Below are 22312 nucleotides of genomic sequence, written 5' to 3'. Positions count from 1 at the left end.
CTTTGGAACCTCCCGAGGTCGGAAACCCAAGGGTTTAGTCATGCAATGACACGCGATTCTCCACCAGGGTGTGTCATATTCCTGCATACTAAGTAGGGTCTGCAAGGTACAATACTTCCCACGTATACTCAAGGTGTCTTTGACCCGCTAAGATGTATATATACCCAATGCAATAAAATGAAAATGAATTTTATTCAGGCTGAATTATGAATGGTCGCTTTGTGTTCAAAGCCGGATAGAATTATCCGGGGAGATCGGGCAAATCGTCAAATGCGGTCGTTGGATCCATGGATTCATCAAGCCCCACAGCTCATGCATATTTTTGGAATCAGCCAATTAATAGTTCAGCCAATCGGCGGGTTTAAATTTGAATTAAAGTGGGTAAGCCAACGTGTTCTGACCCATAGGATCCACAGAACTACGCTGTGGCGGAATCTAGACTGAATTTTCATTTGTAGAACCTTGCTTTCGGTCTTCAGAGGGCTTCCGGTCTTTAGAAGGCTTTAGAAGAGGCTACTTCTCTTCCGTTTGCATTTTCATCTTTCACTTTCACTCTACTTTCTACTGCCATTTCGTCTTTAAGAATACCCCTGGCTACATTCTTTTAACCCAGGTTCTATTCTCATCTGAATATCAACTCTCGTTAACAACTTTCCATTCAAAATGCGTTCCGCTCAGTTCCTTGCCCTTGCGATGGCCGTCGCTACCTCCGAGGCCGTCGCTACCGGCTTCAACTACGGCGCCCTCAAGGTCGATGGCAGCCTCAAGACCCAAGCTGACTTCGAGACCGAGTTTTCCACTGCTAAGAACCTCGTTGGTACCGACCATGCCTTCACCAGTGCCCGTCTGTACACCATGATTCAGGGTGGCACAACTAACGGTCCCATCTCGGCCATTCCGGCTGCTATCAAGGAGAAGACCACCCTTCTCCTGGGTCTCTGGGCTTCCGGTGGTGACATGAGCAACGAGATTGCTGCTCTCACCAACGCCATTTCCACCTACGGCAGTGCCTTCACTGACCTTGTCGTCGGTATCTCCGTCGGCAGCGAAGATCTTTACCGTAACTCCGAAATCGGTGTCAAGTCCAACGCGGGTCCCGGTCTCGATGCCCGCGAGCTTGTCGACTACATCAACCAGGTCCGCTCCGCCATCTCCGGCACTTCCCTGAGCGGTGCCCCCATCGGCCACGTCGACACCTGGAACTCCTGGACCAACGGCTCTAACGCTGCCGTCGTCGAGGCCGTTGATTGGCTCGGCTTCGATGGATACCCATACTACGAGAACACCGACCCCAACTCCATCGACGACGCCAAGGCGCTCTTCAACAAGGGTGTTGATAACACCAAGGCTGTCGCCGGCGGTAAGGAGATCTGGATCACCGAGACTGGCTGGCCTACTACCGGCCCCACTGAGAACCTCGCTGTTGCCAGCATCCCCAACGCCAAGCAGTACTGGGATGAGGTTGCCTGCCCTCTTCTGGGTGTTACCAACACCTGGTGGTACATTCTTGAAGATGCTGGCACTACCTCCCCCAGCTTCGGTGTCACTGGCTCTGCTACCGACACCACCCCTCTGTATGACCTGAGCTGCAAGGCCTCTTCCTCTTCCAGCTCTGCTGCTGCTTCCAGCACCCCCGTCTCCGGTGCCACTTCCGCCGCTTCTGCTACCACTACTGCCTCCGCCGGCTCCGGCTCTGGCTCTGGCTCCGGCTCTAACTCTGGCTCTGGCTCTTCCGGCTCTGGCTCTGGCTCTTCCGGCTCTGGCTCTGGCTCTTCCGACTCTGGCTCTGGCTCCGCCTCCGCCTCTGGCCCTGCCAGCTCCCCTGCTGGTTCCCACACCGCCGTTCCCTCCGTAGGTGTCCGTCCCTCCACCAAGCCCAAGTCCAAGAGCCCCTCCGCCTCCGGTTTCGCCTCTAGCACCGCCGCTGGATCCTCCCCTGTCGCCACTGGTGGCAGCGACTTGGGCTCCGGCTCTGGTTCCGGCTCTGGTTCCGGCTCAGGTTCCGGCTCAGGCTCCAGCTCCGGCTCTGGCTCTGGCACCGGCACCGACTCTTCCTCACCCTCCGCCTCCCCCAGCTTCAGCTCTGCCACCCGTGTCGCCGGCTCTGCTGCCGGTGCCCTGGTGATTGCTTTCGCTCTTGCTTTGACCTTCTAAGCATGTCAATTTTTCATGGGCGATTCGGAGTGATTGGGTGATACTCACCTTGGTCTATCATTAGATGGTCGGTGATCGGCTGATTTTATGTAATATTTTTTTACTTTTTTTTATGTACTATCTATGTACTGGTACCATTTATGTACTGCTAAAAATTAGACTTATGAGTCTATCATATTCTTTCCTCGTATGTTATATCTAATAAAATTTCAAACCCCATCTCACAGCATCGTTATGTCTGAGTACTCTTTCTTTCATTCGCTTAGCAGTGAGAAGTTTGGGTTCTGCTCATGATAACCTCGGAGTCAACGCTTGAGCAGCAAGGTTGGGTGGCATGCCCTGTAGAGCCTATGGAATTTGTTGAGACCAGTGAACTAACAATTGCTCGACAAAGATTTTTCAATCAAGATTACGAAGTCGGAGTTGTTCAATCCCTATAGGACCAGCAGCTTGGTCTCCGGATGCCTTGATATAGCAGGGTCAGTAAATTCGCGTGCACTTAAACTAATACTATACCCACATTCGTGGCGCTGTGAGGCTCGACACGTCATGCATGCCCGCACTCAATCACGGCAGTGATAAAGTTGCGGATACGTTCACGCATCAGGTTGCTAGCAGCGTGGAGCTGATCGGGTTCCTGAGGTAGGCGGGGAATATCCCAGAAGTCGACCGCGTAGCTTGAAATGCATGTGCACACAGCCACCGGGATCTGTCACGTTGGTAGGTGAGCCTAACTTAATATCCAGCCGACACATACCGCATTGAATTTGAGGTAGCTTATATCGTTCGCTTCGTAGGCGTGACATTTAGGGATCCTGATCACCCATTCTATATAATAGGGGTCTAGAAGCTGAGCCAGACATGGGAGGCACGACTGGCAGGGGAGGTTCTTCTACTAGTACCTCAGAGCGGCTCGCATTGCGGCTTCCATAGTGCCAGAAGACTAGGATGCAGCGGTTAATCGGCGGATGTCAATTTGAACGGTAGGCGAAGAGAGTGCAAATGTAGAAAGTGTGAGAGTTGAGCAAACGAGAGGCTATGTAACACCCTGGGAATGGGCTTTCACTGAGCCGTGTGCATGTGTAGTAGGTGCAAGTGAGAGTTGAGCACTAGAAAATGCGTGTCAGTAAGTGACGGAATATCAAGGTGAGCTGTAGGAGTAGAAGCTATAGCACATACCAGGCTTATTCCAACGGAGTGGGTATAGCTTTCATGACCAGGAGGTACAGATAGAGTGAAAACCACTAGGATCGGTTCCAGCTTCAGCTTCAAGAAGTGGCCTACCAAGTTGATTGATAAGGACAAACTTCACTATATAAATAGGGGAGGTGGAGTTAGTTCTGTGGATAGAAGGAAGAATTTCGTGGAGAACTATTTATATTCGAGCAAGAAGCATTTGCCGTTTATGAGAACAAAATTAGAATTTGCTAGAGGTTTCCACTCTTTTATGCTTTGATTTGTTCTCACTAAGCGAGCTTGCCTTGTTTTTGGGGATTCCACGGGCTATTTAACAAGCCTCAGTTTGTTTGTAGAGAGTACGGTTTTCTTCTTCTCTATCTCTCCTCTCCTGCCATTAATATTGTATATTATACCATATGCTATATCATACACCAGGTCCCCTCCTCTATCGTTCTTTATATATTACGCTGAGTTCTCATGCAATTTTGAAATTTCCAAGTCTCGGCATTAGAGCTAAGCTTCTTTCCCTCCTCAACTCGTGGCTCTCAAAGAACCATACACAGAGATATCTCTTTTTTGGAGCTCCACCCTTCTTAGATTATAAGCTCTCAGTAGCTCAATTGTCATTGGTTCCCAATTCACAAACTATTCCCAAATAACTCTCTTGTGGAAATATAACCTCAGACAAGCACCTCTTTGTCGACGTCCCAACCACCAGCCACTCAAATATATATATACATAGCACCAAGCTGTTACACAGACTCCCATTAACTCCGTGTCCGGCAAGTTTTCCCCCCTAAATTCCACGCGACTCCTTCAATTCCGAGCAGGTTTTCATCTACAAGATGTTTCAAGTGTTACCACATTTATAGAAAGTCTACGCCATAGGTTCTCAATTGTGAGGATGTTGGCTGACGGAACAGGGTTTGGAAAAGCAAAGCAATCTTTGCTAGCAGGATTGATCATCCTAAGCACCGAGATATGCCTATGTTGGTACTTGTCTCTCCCTCTTTATCGGCTAGTGATTGCAAGAAGTCAGAAATGGTTGGAATAGCCTTGCACCAATTCTCTTATGCAAAGGTCCCATAAGAAGGTCCCGTACTAAAAGAACAGATGTTCAGGCACAGACTGGCGTCTTTCAGCCAGATAACCTCACGATCTCTGTCATAAGTTGATTAGATGCATTACAGTTCTTTGCTATGAAAGGTCAAGGAGAGAGAAATTGAGATGATCTCAGTGTAATAGAACTAACTAATATAATAGGTAGCATCTATCTCTGAGTGAAGTAAGATTGTTATGGGTGCCCTATAATTGGCCTGAGACATTAAGGTGTCTATTCGAGAAAATTAAGCGGCAAAAGCCACCAAAAGCCACCAAAAGCCACCGAATGCGGAAGTTGAGAAATCCTACGCTCTGATAGGACTGTGATGAAGTAGTTAACTTTAGAAGCACCAACTAGACCCAACGCGATATAGTCCAGTCTGACCCAATCCAGTTTATCGTGATCGGCACTGTTATTGCAATGCAACTGGCTCTCTTCCGGGTTTGATACGGGCGTACTACTGACTTAGGTCGTCCCATCCATTCCGTTCCAAGGTTGTTTTTTATTTCTTTTTTTTCCCCTCCTTTCTTTTTGTTCCTCTCATCTTTTCTCTTCCACAGTCATGGATCGGGATCAGCACAAAGACAATGTCCACTCCACTGTGGAGGTGGATGTTCTTCCCCAAAAGATCGACCAGCCGACTGCACCAGATCAATTCGATGAGAGATACCGCACCACCCGGATGGAAATCTGGGCCTATTATGCGTGCGTGGATCGTTGAATTGTCCCTGTGCGGAAACTAAACACCACGACTGCAGCTATTACATTGGAAATAATGGCTTGTCGCTGTTCAGTGGGTCTATCCGCGATCTCAAGATCTTAATTTACAGGAAGCAGAAACTGACGATTACTGTTCTAGATTTCGCGCCAACTGCTTTTCAGAACCTGCTCTACCAAGCAGCCCCGGACAATGGACTACTCGACTTTATAGGTAGACCACGCACGGTCAACAGCATCGTGCTCCTCTCCAATGGAATCTCTTTCGCAATCCAAGTCGTGGTATTCCTGGTGATCGGCAGTTTTGCCGATTTCGGTTATTGGCGACCCAACATCTTGATCGGGCTCTCGATTATTGCCTATGCCATCGGCTTTGGCTGGTTAGGTGTTCACACCTCAGAAAAATGGCATGTCGCGGTCGGTTTATATATGGTCGGCTTGATCGCCTATCAAACTACCCTCACTTTCTGGACCGCTGCGTTCCCAGGATTGGCGCGCAATTCTCTCGAAATGAAGGAAAAGGCCGATGCATATGTGGCGGGGACAATTACCCGTGATGAGTATGACTATGCGGACACCATGATGCGCAGCAAACTTGCCAATATCGCTTTCTATGTTCAGTCCGTCGCGGAAATCTTTATTTTGGCGATTATTGTGGGAATCATGTTCGGGCTGAAGGTCAATGATAGCGAGAGCAATAACAATTGGGGACTGAGTGTTCTAATTGCATTTGTCTCTGGTGTATGGCTGCTTGTCTCGATTCCGTGGTTTGTGCTTGAGAAACGCCGTCCCGGTCAAGACCCTGGGAAACGGTCTATTCTTGTTGCAGGCATATGGCAGCTGTGGTATGCTATGAAGCAGATCTGGCACTTGAAGCAGAGTCTGATCTATCTTATTGGTAAGACTTTGTGTTTTATTATGTCTGTCTGTTGTTTAGGTATTCGGTGCTAACTGTGCGGGCAATAGGTTATTTCTTACTTGGAGACTCTCTCAACACCAGTGTGACCGTTATTGCAACTTTGCAGAATAGCATTGTTGCTTATAATACCCTGGAACTTACATACCTGCTTATTGTTGGTATTGCTGCACAAGTAAGCTTAAATTCCCTGGGCGATTTTGTTGTAAACTGACAAGTCTCTCCTAGGCGGTTGGTATATACGCATTTTGGACAATCCAACAACGATTCAGGCTCGGAACCAAAACCATGTTCAACGCTATCGCCGTTGGAATCATTCTGCTTGATGGCTGGGGCATGATCGGTATCTGGACCGACAAGTTCGGGTTCCATAATTCATGGGAAGTCTGGGTGGGTCAATCTCAATCCTGCTCTGCCATATGAGCAACAATATCTAATATTGATCATATAGGTCTACCAAGCATTCTACGGACTTTTCATCTGCCCGTGGTACAGCTACTCTCAAATTATGATCTCAGAAGTCACACCACGCGGCCACGAGTTCCTATTTTTCAGTCTCTTCAGCATCATTGGCAAGACTTCGTCTTTCATTGGTCCCCTCGTCTCAAGTGCAATTATCGATGCCAGTCCATCGGGCAATGTGTCGATGCCATTCTACTTCTTGTTTGCGTTGAGTCTTGTCAGCTTCTTGATCCTGTTCTGGGGTGTTGATTTAAAGAAAAGCCAGGAAGAACAGGAGAGGTTCTTGTTGGATAAGTTGCGTCGGTTAGAATCCAGTGCATCTTCGTCTTCCGATGAACGGACCTCAGCGGCGGTCTGAACTACTGTCTTCGGGTCTATCATGGGTGGTTGACTTTTTTTGGTGTTTGTCTATATAGGGACTATGGTTTTGGGGGACACTCTGATGCCTTTTGGATATACATGCCGCGAGTGCAATTGAAAATATATAAAACGGACTTTTACGAAACACAACTATTGATAGGAAGACATAATGCACATATATAGGACGGATATGCTCATTCCAATGACTTATAAGTCCACGATATCTCAAAACTCCTTAACATAAAGCCCAGGGCTGCTTGTCGCGGAATTTAGTTCGCTCAGGCGAGATTTAGAAGGAAGATCATTTGTTGGTATTGAACAATATTTTTTGTAAATGTACACACCAGCTTGGGGCGTACACGGGTTGCAACGTTGCAACGAAACCAGGAGACAAGACATTTAAACGCCAGACCTATGCACTGCCATAAGCGCCAATTCCGATACAAGATACCGATACCACAATCAAAGAGCAGATCATTCCCCATCGGAAGAAGCTTCCTTGGACTTGCTCTTCTTCTTTTTCTTCTTCTCTTTGCGCTCGGCAGCCTCGTCGGCATCGACATCCTCCTCGGCCTCGCGTTTCCGCTTGCTCTTTTCCTTCTTTTCCTTTTTCTCTTTCTTCTCCTTCTTTTCCTTCTTCCTCTGCTTTTCCTCGATATCGACCGGCGTTGCCTCCTCGGGAGCAATGAAGTCCTTCTCGCGCTCGCGCATCTTCTCGTCCCGCTTGATGCGCTGTCGCTCGACAACCTCTTCCTTGTGAACGCGCTCCTTGGCCTCCTTTGACAGGAAGTACTCTCCAGACTCGATCTGCAAATCGACCTTGCTCTTCTCCGGCGCAGGAGGGAACGGCGTGTAAACCTTCTTCGCCTTGTCGGTAACCTTGAACGGCACGTGGCGCTTGGACAGTGTGCGCTTCTTGAAGTTAGGCAGGAACCGGTCCCAGGACTCTTCCGCCAGCGTCGGGTCCTTGGCGAGCTCGCGCTTGATCATCAATTCCTTGATGTGGTAAATGGGGTGGATGTTCGCCATGCAGTCGTCGATAATACGTCGCACTTCCTTCAGTCCCTTGAAAGGACCCATCACAGCCACCGTGTTACCCTGAACCAGGATGTATGTGCTGGTGAGCAGCTCGAGGGCTTTGAGAGTTGAACCGTTCGGGCCGAGAATACGCTGTCTTCGCTTCACGAATCGCTCTTTATTCCGCACCTGGTTGCGGATCTTGATCACGTCACATGCCACGCCGTCTTCGAGAATCTTCATCGCTTGTGTCACCGGTACGCTTCGTGCAAGCAGCTTAATCAAATCACGGGCTTTCATAATCGCTGCTGGGTCGTAGGTCTTTCGCGTTGTCTTCACTGTCATGCTACCCTCAACCAAATCCAGTGTGCAAGCGATGCCTTGCTTCTCGAGCGCTCGTGTGATCACTGGCCATGCTTCTTTCAAGTACTGTTCACGGTATTTGGGGAAGAGTGTCATGAAGGATGACTCCTCAGCGAAACTGCCCGCGGCATTGTGTTCGGGTTTGAATTCTTCGATCTGTTGCGAGGAACCGTCAGTAAGGATATTTCAATCGTAAAAAAATAGAGCAGTTATGTGTTGGCTTACCTTCCACTTATCAATATCATCTGTATCCCAGGCCTTCTCCTTATTGTGTGTTGAAGGCATTTTTTTGGTGGTGACTTGATCGCAAGGAAAAAGAATTGGCGACTGTTCGGAGCTCAAATGAAAATCCGCGCCAACTTTTTTTCTCTCCCCGCTTTCCCCAATTAGGCAGAGCCTTGTGCCTTACACTTCAGGCATCAACGAATCTAGATCGGGGTGTCAAGCCTGCGTCTCTTGCGTCTCTTCCTCTTGGCGAGCTCTGCGCTAATATTCCACTGCCTAAATACAAAAGTTGGAAATAATAATTGAAGTTGGGGGCCAATCATTATCGGCATATACATACCAGGGGCATTTGGTCCCAGGTACTTCGTACACGAAAAACAAATGAATTGAACACTGATTATGGCAAAAGTGTCCTGAAATTTCCATGTATAAATTGACTACTCCGTATAAGCTTTTCAATCACCAATGTTCCCAATATTTCATGATTGATTGGTGCTAATCGAGGCCATAAGCTATCCAGTTTGAGTTCTCCCTCAGAGCCCCTGCAGGAAACCAATTACGAGGACTGAGCGCGATAGGCACAGCGGCCCGGGGCTCTCGGGTATTTCTGTGCCCAGTTGTGGCCTCAAGCTCGCTCCCCAAAACACCCATGGAAGAGAGAGAGTGTGTGTGTGGCTTATGCATTTCAAGCTCTTGTGGGCCTTTTGGGCAATCGAGATATCGTAACTCATCGGGCTAACGTCTCTCTCGCCAGGAGCATTCCGGGAGGAGCTCTAATAAGACACTGAGAGGTGGTATGACCTCTTTCCGGTATGGGAGAAGGAAATCAACAAATCGACAGGAATCCAACACTAGTTATATTCTGATGTGCAACTCTGCTCGTGTAAACTCCTTGCTGTTGGTGATTTGGAGGTTGTGATTGGGTACCAAATTCGTACTGGAAACACGGTAATCCTTGTGTGTATATGTATTGGTAATCAGAGCTGCTGCATGGAGAATACCGGGGAAAGATACGAGATTGCATGTGTCTTAATGTGTAATGGACGTTGTGGCTGATCATTGGGGCTTGAGAGGAGCTCGCCGCCGCTCGGGACTATCACTTTCGATACGAGACGAGAGTCTGCTTTGAAGGCGTGAGGCAATCAAGCCGTCAGGTTGTGTTGTCAAGTTGTCAGACAGTATGAACAGTGTTAACAGCTGGTATTGAGGAGGTCAGTCAAAGCGTATACTGTTTGAGGTCGTGCAAATCATGTGTTCCTGGAAACCGGTGGTTCCCTCTCCCGCCAGTTCGGCAAGTCCCCTCCTATTTCATCTTCCTCATATCTTCTTCATCCTTTGTCACTTTCTGGTACTACCCAGGTGACCAGGTGCACCTTGGGGTGTGATGGCGTTGAAAACATCCTTCTCTAAAGGGTAAGGTCGGATCGGGGGCCAACGGTGTCGGGTATCGCGCACTGGGCACGATCTGAACAGCTTAATCTGCACCCCCACAAGCCTCCTGCTTTCAATCTCAATCCTTCTCCTGTTTCATTTCACTCCCATTTTGACTTGGAGCAGAAGACTGAAACTCAGCTTACCCTAGGCAGCGACAGCCATGCCTCGACCCCGAGTTCCATTCAATCCACCTTCGCTTTCCCACCACGTTAGGCAGTAACCCAACGGCGACCCATCTCGAGTGGATAAGAGGCTCTTTAAGCCAAAAATTGATGCATGTGGGCATTGTCAGCTTCTGCAGAAATCGTGATCCACACAGTGAGCTACGAGCATTGTCTCACCCCAATCGCCATCGAGTCGGGCGACTTGATCTCTGTGCGATCGTACATACTGGGATTCCCAAGGCCTCCACTAGACTCCAGCAAACATACAGCAAAGGTTATTGATACGGATACCCACTGCATTACAGATGGCAGAAGGAAAGAACTGGTGCAATCAAAGAACGTCATTTGACTAACCATCTTTCTGTTAATGCAATATGTTTATGCAAATGGGATGCGAAGAGCAAAACAGCAAAACCTGTACAATATGCTGGATGCAGAATGCGGGAGGGAGGGTATCGACAATGGGTCCGGTTGTCTTGCGAGCTCTTATTTCCCCCGTAAGAGGTTATTGCCCATATCGAGCCATCACACCTGCCGACTTGCCCAGACCGATGCCTCTATGGCTTCCTGCCAATGCACACGTATCTGCCCTGTCAGACTTCGCCTATTGGTTTCAGATTGGAACAATACCTACAGTGGGAAATATGCCTTCAATGTGGGGTCTGCCGCCTCTTGCTGCGCTTGGGCCACCAAAGAATTAAAAGTATCTTGGGACATATGCAAGCGCTGAGTAAGTGGATATAGTGCAAGTGATTGGAGAAGTTGCTGCATGTTTGCACAGCCGTATCGGCCAATGTCTCGCATCCGTTGGTCTGCATTAATTCAATCAGTCTCATTCGTTATTATTGGGCAGCCAAAGACCGACCAGTCGACCACCCAGACAGAGGAAGAGGAATCATTTTCGTATCCACCTCTACAAATCCTGCCTCTGTCATGAGAGTTCTTAGCTTCGAACCGATCCGAAGGTCCTTCCTGTCCTCCAGAGCACGTAGGTATTGTGTGCTCCATTTCCTCAGGGCATGCTCATCAGTGATTGAGCCGTTGTCGGACTGAACATTGAAGTATATTTCCACCATTTGGACCCAACCACCTGGCTTCAGAACCCTTGACGACCGCTCATGTTAGTCCAGGGGTTTCAGTTGGAGAACTCCTGCCTCTTGGAGTGACGGCAAGTTCGACCTGCTTTGGAAGATTCGCACCTGACTATGTCACGAAGATAGGATGGCCATCGGGATCGGTCGATGCCGGTCGCAAGGAGTCTAGAGTGGACAAGATCGAAATGGTTTGCAGGAAAGGTGAAACGGCGATTCAAGTCATCGACCTACTCGGCACACGTTAGCGACTGTTTTTCAGGAGGTTACACACCTGGACAGGTCTGTTATTCAAGATTGACAGATGGCACAAAGGTGCCGAAGCACAAGACATAGGTCAGAAGTGTCGTTACAGCCTTCTCATGATGTTGTCCCCCGGGGTAGGATGTGAGACAGGTTGACTTTTGACGTACCTGAAGCCATAAGTTGTCAGGCACATCATCTGGATTCATGTGGGGGGCAATGTCTACGCCAATGACCTATGAAGCACCGAATATTAGAATTCTGTCGGGCGCGATCAAAGGGACGCCTTACTTCGCAATCAGGGTTCTGCTCAGCAACATCGACGGCCCAGGATGCGGATCCATGCCCGCAGTCGAGAACCCTTCTCAATCGACGTATTGGTGGGAAGATCAGACGACTATCGAAAATTTTTTGAAAAACTTGTTGCTGATCTTCGAGTCGTTGTGCTTCTTCCTGGTTCGGTTGTCAGTGGGAAGAGAAGCCAACGATGAAATTTTGGACGTCCTACCTCATCGACCGGTTCAAAGTACGTACGATGTTCGATCGAATATTTCTGATATTCACGACCCTGAACTGTGATTTTATCGAGATATTCACGGTCTAGTTCTATCGTCTGTGAATCTGGGTCTCTGGTGGCCATCGACGTCAGTTGCACCTGGCCGGGAAGAACAACGGGAAAACTAGCATACGCCATTGTCACCCTGAATCTAGTGGTGTTGTGGTCGAAGAAAACCAGAGCTGGTATATACTGATTTGTCTGGTCAGGGCGGGGTTGAATTCTCCGAGTACAAGATCTTGCTTCGAATCACAATATCCGAAAAAAAAAAAAGTGTGAAGGTTGATGTGCTGGGAGTTTCATGGGAGAGATTGGGTGCCACTTGAAGACGTCGGCGGCACCCTCGGAGACGATGGCGGCTCGCGCGAGGATCATTTACCCATGGGCGTTTTCTCGCAAAGGCTGTATGGAGGGGCTTCCAATTATACAAGGAACGTACTAAAAGGTACGAACGGGGAAAGCCAAGGGTCCACCCAATCGAATTGCCTCTTTTAAAGACTCACACCAGATGCAGCAATCGATTCGTGAAGACACGGGGTACTTAACGGTCGAAGATTAACACAGATGGGGCCTGCATGGGTAGCAACCAAATGCGATCAATGCGGACTCCCAACTCCCTCCGAATCGTTCATGTGGTTCCTTTGGGGCGAACTCCGAGACTCTCCCTCACATCCTTGCTAGTTGGACTACTCGAGATGGCCTAAGATGCTCTTAGCAAGAGGCCCTTGTTTCTACTCCGGGACACACTGGTACGTCAACCAGGCTGGAAGAAAGAAAAAAATGCGGGTCGGTTGAGTAGCCGAAAGAGTGGTTCACGAATCATTCCGGGCGATTGACACCAGAATGGGGTCAAGTATCAGAATAGAACCTCGGTTCCGCTTCTTAAGGCCAAGCTAACAAACCTTGAAACTCGGCGGTGGTGCCGTCAACTAATGCACAGTTTGCCATCTCGCATAGTACCTACTTTCCTCGAGGGTCCAAGAGCGCCCGATGGTGTGGATCGAGTACAAATCCGGCCACGCCGCTGCATCTCGCTGGGATCCTCCATACTCCCATCAAAGCATCATCGCGAGGCTAACATGGTAGGTAATTTCCTACCTGTCATCAGTAGTCAAGGTGCGGGTCTACAGAAAATTGAATCGCATCCTACTCCGACTGCTCACCACGATTCCATCGGTTTCTACTTTGGAGGAGTCCACCAACAAACAATGATGTAACAAGGTCTCGGCAAAGAATGAAAGAAAACAAACCACCCATCAATTCAACCAGATTATTATGCAGTACTTCGCCATAAGGTTGAGACAACGGCATGCAGCCGCTGTGCGAGATGAGAAACCATACAGAGAACAAAAGAATCGAGAAATCAGTCGTGATAGAACAGATTGAGAAGGAAAACAAAAAGCCATGGGTTTGGAATTCATACCAACCCTTGCGTATGTACGTTGTACAGGCCGAACGAGCCCTGCATTACCGATCTCCGAGGCATGGAAAGGGACCACCGTCGGTTCCCGCTGTCACCTGAATGAAGAAATGAAAGCAAAAAAAGAACCAACAATTGGAACCGAGTAGCTCGGTGACAAGTTTCCAATACTCTCGCTCTCGCCCACGCTCCGGAAGTACGGCCGCGTCCTCAGCCAATGGTGCATGCAGCACAGTGGGTGCCAAGTGGCTTGTCCAGCCCGGTCTCACGACCAAAATGTCTCCAATAGCCCCTCAACTTGAGTGGGGTTCGACGGACAGGATCAACAGTATCCTCGTTGGGGCATCCATTCCCTCGGGTTTCAAGTGGGTTTAATTTTGGATGCTGGATTTTATTCTTGCCCCTCTTATTTCGCTCTCGCTCTCACCGCTTCTCTGGGGAGTTTTGCGTTCCAAGATTCCAACGCTGTTGCTCCGAGTGGCGGACACTATGGAGATTTCCTGCAGGGGTTTTTAGCCTGTCTACGGATGCCCCCCGAACACAATAGGACAGAAGTACCCCCCAGAGGACAATGGACATTGCAGTTTTGCCCCTCTTTCTTTTCTGACTACTTCTACTCCGTACCGTTTGCCTCATTTATGGGGGTTTGCCTTGCTGCGTGGCGCTTGCATACTGAGACAGGTGCTACAAAGTAGGCGGGAAAGATATCCGGCGTGAATGTGGATATTCATGGCCTTTGGGAGAAGGTATGGAGTACATATGTGATTACAACATACAAAAATGTCGGCGTTATCCACTCCGATGTCCGAATCCACCAAGAAAAACGCCTTTGGAATTATTCTCAAACCACCTGATACCTACAGAGCACGTACGGAGTAGCTCCTGATTTTTCCTCCTGGGTCAGTTCTCCGAGAAGATCGGGTCCCACTCCGTGATATCAATAATCCATCTCAAATGCAAGGACCTGGTACTTGCAATCGCAGGGTACAGATGCCCAAGACTGGTGTGTAGGGTTACTTCTCACATAACAGTTGATATACGATGGTTATATGGGTTACGTCAAAGCAGACAAGTTACTTGCTAGTTACGGCTTCTAACCCTATCCATTTTCGAAGAATGTGTGGACTGGGCACTCTCAGTTCACATTTCATACACTTAAGTCTGAAGAAACAAAACAAAGCACCATATAATCGTACTCCGTACGGAGTACGATATACGAAGATCCATAGTGTCGGGATTATTCGACAGGGCTTACCCGTCCCCGCCGGCTCAAAACCCAGCGCCATGGTTCATCCCTCGGGTAAGGGGGCCGCCTTTCCATCTCTTTTTGTCCTTTGGAAACCTGGGGAGTATAGATCTATGTGACTTCAAAGGGGTTCTCTCTTATTCACAAGGGAATATAAATCGGAATATAACGGGTAATGTTTTATTGTCAGGCCCCCCCTTTTTTTTTAGCGTGTTCAACCATTCACTACCCCTCCATATCATAGCCTACCCAATACACCGGTTCAACCTCCAAATCGGGTATGAGTACCCCTGCCAAGTCATATCATTTGCAATCATATATGTGCTCCATATTATGACAAAATGTCATGATTCCTATTTGTACTTGCTTGGTGGAACTACACAAGCTTACTACTCAAATTATATATTACGCCCAGCATATGACAAATATATATCCACCAGAAAATCCATGTATGAGGTATGAATATATTTATTTTGCTCTAGTTAGCACTGATTTATCAGGGGTGCTTAGGTGCAAAGCAAAAAATGCTACTCGATTGGAGATTATTGCAGAGCATGGGCATATTTAGAGAGAAGGGAGGCAATACTTCATACTTGCAATCTCAACATGATATTGTCTATGTATAATGAGTGTATGCAGCTTCAATAACGCAAGTATACGTATGGTCTGCCTTGCGTAATTGGTCATAAAAGCACTGTTGCTACTATATGCTCATATAAATAGTAGAAAATTCCATAAGTCGAAGAGTAGGGTATATAAAACTATGTTGTACACAGAAACAGGAAGAAACCAAGCACAACGCATACGCTAGAAGAAGAATGCATCCTCAGACAACAACCAGTACACCCTTCAGGCATAAGGTCAGTACAGAAAGAACCCGTTGACCTACCGAACATCCTCCTTCCCGGTCATAAACTCAACACCCGCCGAAACAATCCGCATAATCGTCTCAATCTCCGCCTCCGTCCGCGGCGCATAGATCAAAACATATTCCGCCGGGATATCAGGCCTCGTACCAAGCGAAAGGAACGTCATCGCAGATGTACCCGAGAAAGCATGACGCTGGCCCCAACCAGCCTCAATAACCTTGATACAATCAGCCGGTGCAAGAACCACATGGACCGAGTGATCATTTCCCGAATGAATATGCGCAATCTCCCGCTTCATAGTTTTCGCAATCCCAAAGACAGGAATGTGATCCGCGACAAAGAGCCCATCAGCATGTCGTTCCAGATTCGATTTCTGGAATTTCACGAGATGGTGATTCCGATGTCCGAAGGCACTGAACGCAGCACGGAATTTCTAACACAAAAACACCATCAGTAGCCCTTCACTCCTCGCTTTTCTCTTCCCAACCCTCTTTCCAAAAGTGACACACAACATACCTCCATAACAGCCTCATCCGGTACCTGCGTCAACTGCCTCTGTGGTACAACATGCGGTCCAACAACAGGCCTCTCTTCCCCGCGTCGACTCCCGAGCTCCTCCTCAGACAAGAACAAAAACCCATCATTGCCCTTCCCATGTCCCTCAGCTGCCGCAATGCGTTTCACGTACTCATGCGTGCTGAGCATCTCGCGCCCGAAGGGCTGGAACAGCGCGCGCACGATAACCCATCCCAGCGCGTTATTCGGTACCCCGCCCGGGCCGTAGGATTTGAAGAGTTTGTAATCGCGGTAGGCGGCGGGGAGGACGACGGTCGAGACGGCTAGCGCTGCGGCGCTGAGGGCCAGGGTTAGGCGGTCTTGGGCTGTGGGGTTGAATGGGATGCGGAGGACGGAGGTGAGGGTTGTTATTGGCATGTTTGCGGTGTTTGTGTTGACTGTATACAGGGCTTGGGAGATTTGTACACGGCTTTTGGGGTTTGTTGGGCTTTTATTAATACATATGTAGATTGTATGCAAGTGTTATGCAGGGAGATGTCGCTGAAAAGTGGATCTCAGCGGGATCGGGCGGAACGAAAATCGAGCCCTGGAAGCTTCACAACACTACAATCAGGGTCTGGACTTTCGAGAATACAATCTGGATGGTTTCGGCCCCCATGGCCCCCATGGCCCCATAGGTTGATTTGCCACCAGTGGAAGGTTATAATACAGCGATTACAGAGGCCGATAAGATAGGCTTAAATGTCGGCGCAGATACACCAGGATACCGGAGGATTTATTAATCCTAAGTATGCAGTAATATTTCTTATGTAATCAGGACAGTATAAATTGCCAGGAAGTCAATACAGCAATACGGAGAGTTGAATACCATTGATTGGACCCATACATTTCCACCATACGGAGTAGTTGACAGTTATGAGCCCGGTTCGCACTGAATAAGACTACTATATCGGCATATAGTACCTAGCAACTTGCTAGAAACTGTCTTATAAACCTCCACGAAGCCACTCCGCAGAAAGTCATCCCTTGTTTCACATCAAAACAACACAGCATCCAGCAATGGAAACAGCATCGATTCTCTCCGCCATGAAGGGCGATAAACTGAAGGATGCACCGCAATGGCTCACCTGGTTTGCGAAGGTGCAGCTATACGCAATGCAAAAAAATGTCTGGGATCACTGCAACCCGGATACCCCGTCAACTGAACGACCTGATACTCTAAAGGAACCGGTACAACCAGAATATCCTGAAGAGGGCACCGAAACAGATCGAAGGAAATGGAGAGACCAAGCAGACGTGTATAAAATGAGCTATGCTCGATGGGAGAAGCAAGCAAAGGGACTGAGTGATGTAAATGAATATATCCTCACCTATCTTGACCCAGTACACCACCTCGCACTGATCACATATCGTACACCGTATGATAGACTTGTGTATCTGAAGTCTCGGTTCGCTCGATCGACCGCGTATGAGGAGGAAATCCGAATGAGTTGGAAAGTGTTTGCAATGCAGAAGCCGACTGGAGACATCGACAAGTGGCTCCAAAAGTGGAACTCGCTAAGGGAGTAAGCGGTTAGTCTTGGTATCAAGGACGGAGATGCCAATAGGGACTTCCTGCACGCCGTGAAAGAAGTTCTACCTATATAGTGGCAAGGCAAATACCAGGAAATAGTGATGGAAAAGAAGGTGTACGATACCCGAGATCTCCTTGAATCATTCCGCGCGATGAATCGCGAGATAGGAGCACAGGTGGTGTCATCAACCACTCCTCCAAAAGGCGCTTTCTCGACCTGGCAAGGTCACCAAGAGGCGAAACCGGAAACAAAGCAAGAGAAGCTTCCGTTTGAGAAGAGACACTGCCCTTGTGGTAGCTCACACCCGAAGCATAAAGTTGCTACTTGCTGGCTCCTAAACGAAGCGATTCGGCCAGAAGGGTATACCCTAAACGAAGGGAAACTAGAGAAAGCAAAGAAGAAGTTAGGAAAGGACCACGCTTGGAAGCAATGGGTGGATAAAGTGATAGCTGAAGCTCAGCAAGCTCAGCAAGCACAGGAAAAACCAGCCGAATCCGCCAACCAAGTCAGCTTTGCAACCACTTTTCGAAGCAAGCCAAGTGAAGCTATACAGATTAGCAAGCACGTGCTCTCTGTGGCAAAGGCAGGCGAGCCCTCCCTCCGTGACCGGTGGATTCTTGATACCGGATCAAGTGCGCATGTCTGCAATAACCGAGCCCTATTCGTCGACTTCACACCTGATATAATTGACCTAACAACCGGAGATAGTACCACGCAGGTGCTAGGGAGAGGCAAAGTCAGACTTTTAGGGAGACACCCGGTAAAGGGAAGGATGGAGATCACCTTAAGCGACGCTCTATACTCACCAAGTTTCCATACGAGTCTCGTGTCGTACGCGATGCTAAAGAAGAAAGGCGGCCTCTGGTGCCAACGTACAAACTGTATACGGGACCCAAATGATAGACCTGTCGTCTGTGTGAACCTATGGGATCAATTCAATCTCTGGATCTTTGACAAGCCAGGCGAGGCTCCGCCACAACAAGCATATGCTGTGCAGCAAGCACAACGGAAATCAGTGAAGCCACAGGAATCAAGGGCTTCCTCTGAAATTTGGCACCGACGCCTAGCACATATTTAACCGCGGACCGTAGCAAAGCTTGCTACTATGGTAGACGGCGTTGTTCTTGACGATAAAGGAGGAGTAAGCACAGAGCAAGAATCTCTATGTCAGACCTGTAAGACAGGAAGTGCTCCGAGGCAGATTTCAAGACGACAAGTTGGACGTACCTTTGGACGTTTTGGAAGGGTGTATTTCGACCTAATTCAGCTGCAGCCAGCCTACAATAAGCACCGCTGGATATCCCACTTCTACCTAGAAGGACCGAGATTCCACTGGATCATGACTCACGAAGTGAAACCTGAATGTCAATTGGCCATCAACCAGTTTGTATAACTTGCAAGAAATCAGTGGAAGCTGCCAATCAAGGCCTTCCACTACGACAATGAAGCAGCAGCTGGCAGAGCAGCGGAGTATAGTCTCACAAGCGATGGTATCCTGATATATCACTCCCCCCCAGGGCACTCAGAGATGAATGGGTATGCTGAGAGATCAGGTGGAATGATTATCACCCGGATGCGTATGCTCGCCCTCGAAGGGAACCTCCCAAAGGAGCTATGGCCGGAGTTCGCAAGCGCCGCCGTATGGTTATTAAATCGTACACCAACGTATATCGCCGCCGAGAATCGGTGGGTGGTACCATAGGAGGAAGTGAGGAAGGAAGTCGCACCACAGGCGCCGAGGATAAACCTATCAAATATTAGGTTATATAGAAGCTTGGCGTACTGTAGGATTGAGAAGTAAGTACAGTCCGATAAGATGAACCCACGTGCAGAGATTGGCTTCGTGGTGGGATACCTTGCCTCGAATATCTGGAAGATCTGGTTCCCACATAGTGGGAAAGTGAGGTATATCAGGGATGCAGTCATTGACGAGACACGAAAATATACCCCTGATTATGAGAAATATCAGCCTATCCCACTACCAGCTATAACGGGACCACAGGAACTCACCGTTAAGGAGGTCGCACAGGTGATAAACCACCAAATTACTAGTTAAGAGGAGACTAGTACGATGGAAGAGAGGACTCAGGATCTACAGGAAGCACAGGAGCCTCAGTAAGTACAGCAGTAAGAGGAGGTTCCGCAGCAAGCAGAGGTCCAAAAGATGACAGTCAACCAACGAGGGACTACCCCAGTCCAGGGGGTGGGTGATAGGTTATATTGGCCGACCCCAGACCCTCCACCACAAGCACTACCAGGTTCCTTTCCGATTGAACAGCCCCTACCACCACTACCAATCACCCCACCGCAGGAGCAAGAGAGGCATACTGGCTCTGGTCAGGGGGTGGATACCGAGGGAGATCAAAGGGACCAGATCCAGCAAGAAGAAGCGGATCTTGAAACCACTGAAGACGAACTAGAGAAGCAACTTCAGGCAGAGCTACTGGCTCCGAGAAGAGAGATAATCGGAGATGTGGATACCAGCAATATACTCAGTGGTAGGCGTAGACGCCAAGTAAGGCAGGAAAAAGACTTCGCCTACGCGACAAGCACCACCCAAGAAGTGGAACCGCCGGCGCTACTCCATGCTTTTGCCGCTGGCTTATACGCTGAGAAACCAGACACTCGCCGCCACCGAGACGACCTCCCACCACCGCCAAAATACTGGAAGGATGTGATGAACCACCCATTTCAGGAAGGTTTTCTCGCAGCGATGAGGAAGGAGATCAACTCCCTCTCTGAAAAGGGGACTTTTGAGGTCATTAAGAAACCAAGAGACCGAGGGAAGCAGATTCTCCCTCTTTTATGGGTGTTCTCATACAAATTTGACCAGGACGGGTACCTTTTGAAGCTTAAGGCCCGTATCTGTGTGCGCGGAGACCTTGAAACCATCTCTCACGAGGAAAAGAGAGCTGCTACGCTAGCAGCAAGGACAGCGAGGATGATTTTTGCCTTGGTTGCTGCCTTTGATCTTGACCTAAGACAGAGAGATGCTGTCACCGCGTTCCTAAACAGCAAGTTAGACCAAGAGACGTATACGTATATACCTGAGGGATTTCAAAACCTAGGTAAATGCTGGAAGTTACGTCGCGCGCTATACGGTCTACGGATTTCACCACGACTTTGGCAGCAAGAAGCAGCAAGCGTGCTCCGCAAGCTAGGTCTACAGCAAGTGCCAGAAGACCCATGCGTTTTTATGGGAAAAGGACTACTGGTTTTCTTCTATGTAGATGATATCCTAATCGCCAGTCATACCAATGCAAAGGCGCAGGCACAGCAATTAGAGCGAGATCTCGAAGCACACTGGGAACTGACCGATCATGGAGAAGCAGCATGGTTCCTAAACATACGAATCATTCGAGACCGGCAACAAAAGAAGCTCTGGTTATGTCAAGATAGCTATATGACAAGCATTGCTACCCGATATCACTTGACAGAAAGGGCACCAGTCTATACTCCACTGCCGGTTGAGGAATTGACCCCTTTTCAGGGGGTGGCAACGCCAAAGGAAATCCTGCTATACCAGCAAAAGGTGGGCTCAGCAGGGTATACCACTATTATCACTAGGCCCGACGCTGCAAAGGCGACCGCGAAGCTCGCGCAATTTCTCACGAACCCCGGTCCACAGCACCAGCAAGCAGCTGATCGAGTCATCACCTACCTCTACTCCACCCGGAACCTAGCGATTGAGTACGGAACAGCCAATACTGGGACCGACTCGGTGCAGTTTGCAAGTGACGCTTCGTATGGAGACCACCCGGATAGAAAAAGCTCAGCTGGGTATATCTGTCAAGCATACGGCGGTCCAATTGACTGGAAAGCAAGCAAGCAACCCACAGTGACAACGTCAACCACAGAAGCAGAGCTACTCGGCCTATCGGAGGCAGGAAAGCAGCTCCAATGGTGGCGCCGATTGCTTCAAAACCTCGCCTTTACTCCGTCACACCACCTGACAATCGACTGTGATAACGAGAGGACTATCAGCTTATTGACAAGCGAGGACACAGCTTTTGAAACGAAGCTTCGACATGTCGATATTCACCACCATTGGCTCCGCCAGGAAGTCCAACAGGGTCGAATACGGGTGCGCTGGGTGCCTACAGCAAGCATGGTTGCTGATGGCCTCACCAAATTGCTCACTCGGCAAAAGCATGAGAGCTTCGTGCGACTGCTCAACATGGTTGATATAGGCCATCTTATAGACTAGGAATTACAAGATGATACAGCGATCTCAGCAAGCATACTGGGACCGCTGAGGGGGTGTGTCGGCGCAGATACACCAGGATACCGGAGGATTTATTAATCCTAAGTATGCAGTAATATTTCTTATGTAATCAGGACAGTATAAATTGCCAGGAAGTCAATACAGCAATACGGAGAGTTGAATACCATTGATTGGACCCATACATTTCCACCATACGGAGTAGTTGACATTAAATAGGGGCCTTATATATTAGTGGGCTACGGGTTAGGTCGGGTTTCGAAGGTTAGGCCTATAGCCCACTGCGGGTTGGGCTTTGGGCCTAGGGTGGGGGCCTATTTGTGGGCTTTGCGGAAGTCTAGTGCTAGTAGTGTTTTCGACTGTGCCAATAGTGTTTACCAGACACCTCACCAGCATAATGACGGCAACACTACCCCTGGAACTGTTATTCCAGATCGCAACTCTTCTGCAAACTGATGGAAATTCTCTAGTTCCATACACTT

The 22312-nt window shown here is 48.8% G+C and overlaps 6 protein-coding genes across 6 annotated transcripts; 2 read left to right on the top strand and 4 right to left on the bottom strand.

The window, feature by feature from the left end:
* Nucleotides 1-663: 663 nt before the first annotated feature.
* Nucleotides 664-2154, top strand: bgt2 (GPI-anchored beta-1,3-endoglucanase EglC; the record flags this gene model as incomplete). The annotated part of the gene is made up of 2 exons (XM_057248059.1): nucleotides 664-1574; nucleotides 2076-2154. The coding sequence occupies 2 exons, from the start codon at nucleotides 664-666 to the stop codon at nucleotides 2152-2154; spliced, it is 990 nt and encodes a 329-aa protein (XP_057112491.1).
* Nucleotides 2155-2701: 547 nt separating this feature from the next.
* On the bottom strand, nucleotides 2702-3085 carry N7479_000360 (uncharacterized protein; the record flags this gene model as incomplete). The annotated part of the gene is made up of 3 exons (XM_057248058.1): nucleotides 2702-2863; nucleotides 2912-2969; nucleotides 3057-3085. The coding sequence occupies 3 exons, from the start codon at nucleotides 3083-3085 to the stop codon at nucleotides 2702-2704; spliced, it is 249 nt and encodes an 82-aa protein (XP_057112490.1).
* Nucleotides 3086-4997: 1912 nt separating this feature from the next.
* N7479_000359 (putative autophagy protein (Atg22)) lies at nucleotides 4998-6888 on the top strand (the record flags this gene model as incomplete). Its single annotated transcript, XM_057248057.1, has 5 exons — nucleotides 4998-5140; nucleotides 5194-6050; nucleotides 6119-6243; nucleotides 6297-6458; nucleotides 6520-6888. The coding sequence occupies 5 exons, from the start codon at nucleotides 4998-5000 to the stop codon at nucleotides 6886-6888; spliced, it is 1656 nt and encodes a 551-aa protein (XP_057112489.1).
* Nucleotides 6889-7364: 476 nt separating this feature from the next.
* On the bottom strand, nucleotides 7365-8555 carry N7479_000358 (KRR1 small subunit processome component; the record flags this gene model as incomplete). The annotated part of the gene is made up of 2 exons (XM_057248056.1): nucleotides 7365-8426; nucleotides 8496-8555. 2 exons carry the CDS (start codon nucleotides 8553-8555, stop codon nucleotides 7365-7367), a joined length of 1122 nt encoding a protein of 373 aa, XP_057112488.1.
* A 2095-nt stretch (nucleotides 8556-10650) lies between these two features.
* Nucleotides 10651-12121, bottom strand: N7479_000357 (class I SAM-dependent methyltransferase; the record flags this gene model as incomplete). Its single annotated transcript, XM_057248055.1, has 7 exons — nucleotides 10651-10678; nucleotides 10728-10905; nucleotides 10959-11197; nucleotides 11293-11414; nucleotides 11598-11663; nucleotides 11719-11880; nucleotides 11936-12121. 7 exons carry the CDS (start codon nucleotides 12119-12121, stop codon nucleotides 10651-10653), a joined length of 981 nt encoding a protein of 326 aa, XP_057112487.1.
* Nucleotides 12122-15534: 3413 nt separating this feature from the next.
* Nucleotides 15535-16451, bottom strand: N7479_000356 (uncharacterized protein; the record flags this gene model as incomplete). The annotated part of the gene is made up of 2 exons (XM_057248054.1): nucleotides 15535-15951; nucleotides 16035-16451. 2 exons carry the CDS (start codon nucleotides 16449-16451, stop codon nucleotides 15535-15537), a joined length of 834 nt encoding a protein of 277 aa, XP_057112486.1.
* Between the last annotated feature and the right edge of the window lie 5861 nt (nucleotides 16452-22312).

The sequence above is a fragment of the Penicillium vulpinum genome (assembly GCF_028829585.1).
Source record: "Penicillium vulpinum strain IBT 29486 chromosome Unknown utg000001l_segment0_segment0, whole genome shotgun sequence".
Taxonomy (NCBI): domain Eukaryota; kingdom Fungi; phylum Ascomycota; class Eurotiomycetes; order Eurotiales; family Aspergillaceae; genus Penicillium; species Penicillium vulpinum.
Note: the sequence above shows the minus strand (reverse complement) of the source record. Positions and strands in the feature narration are given on the sequence as shown.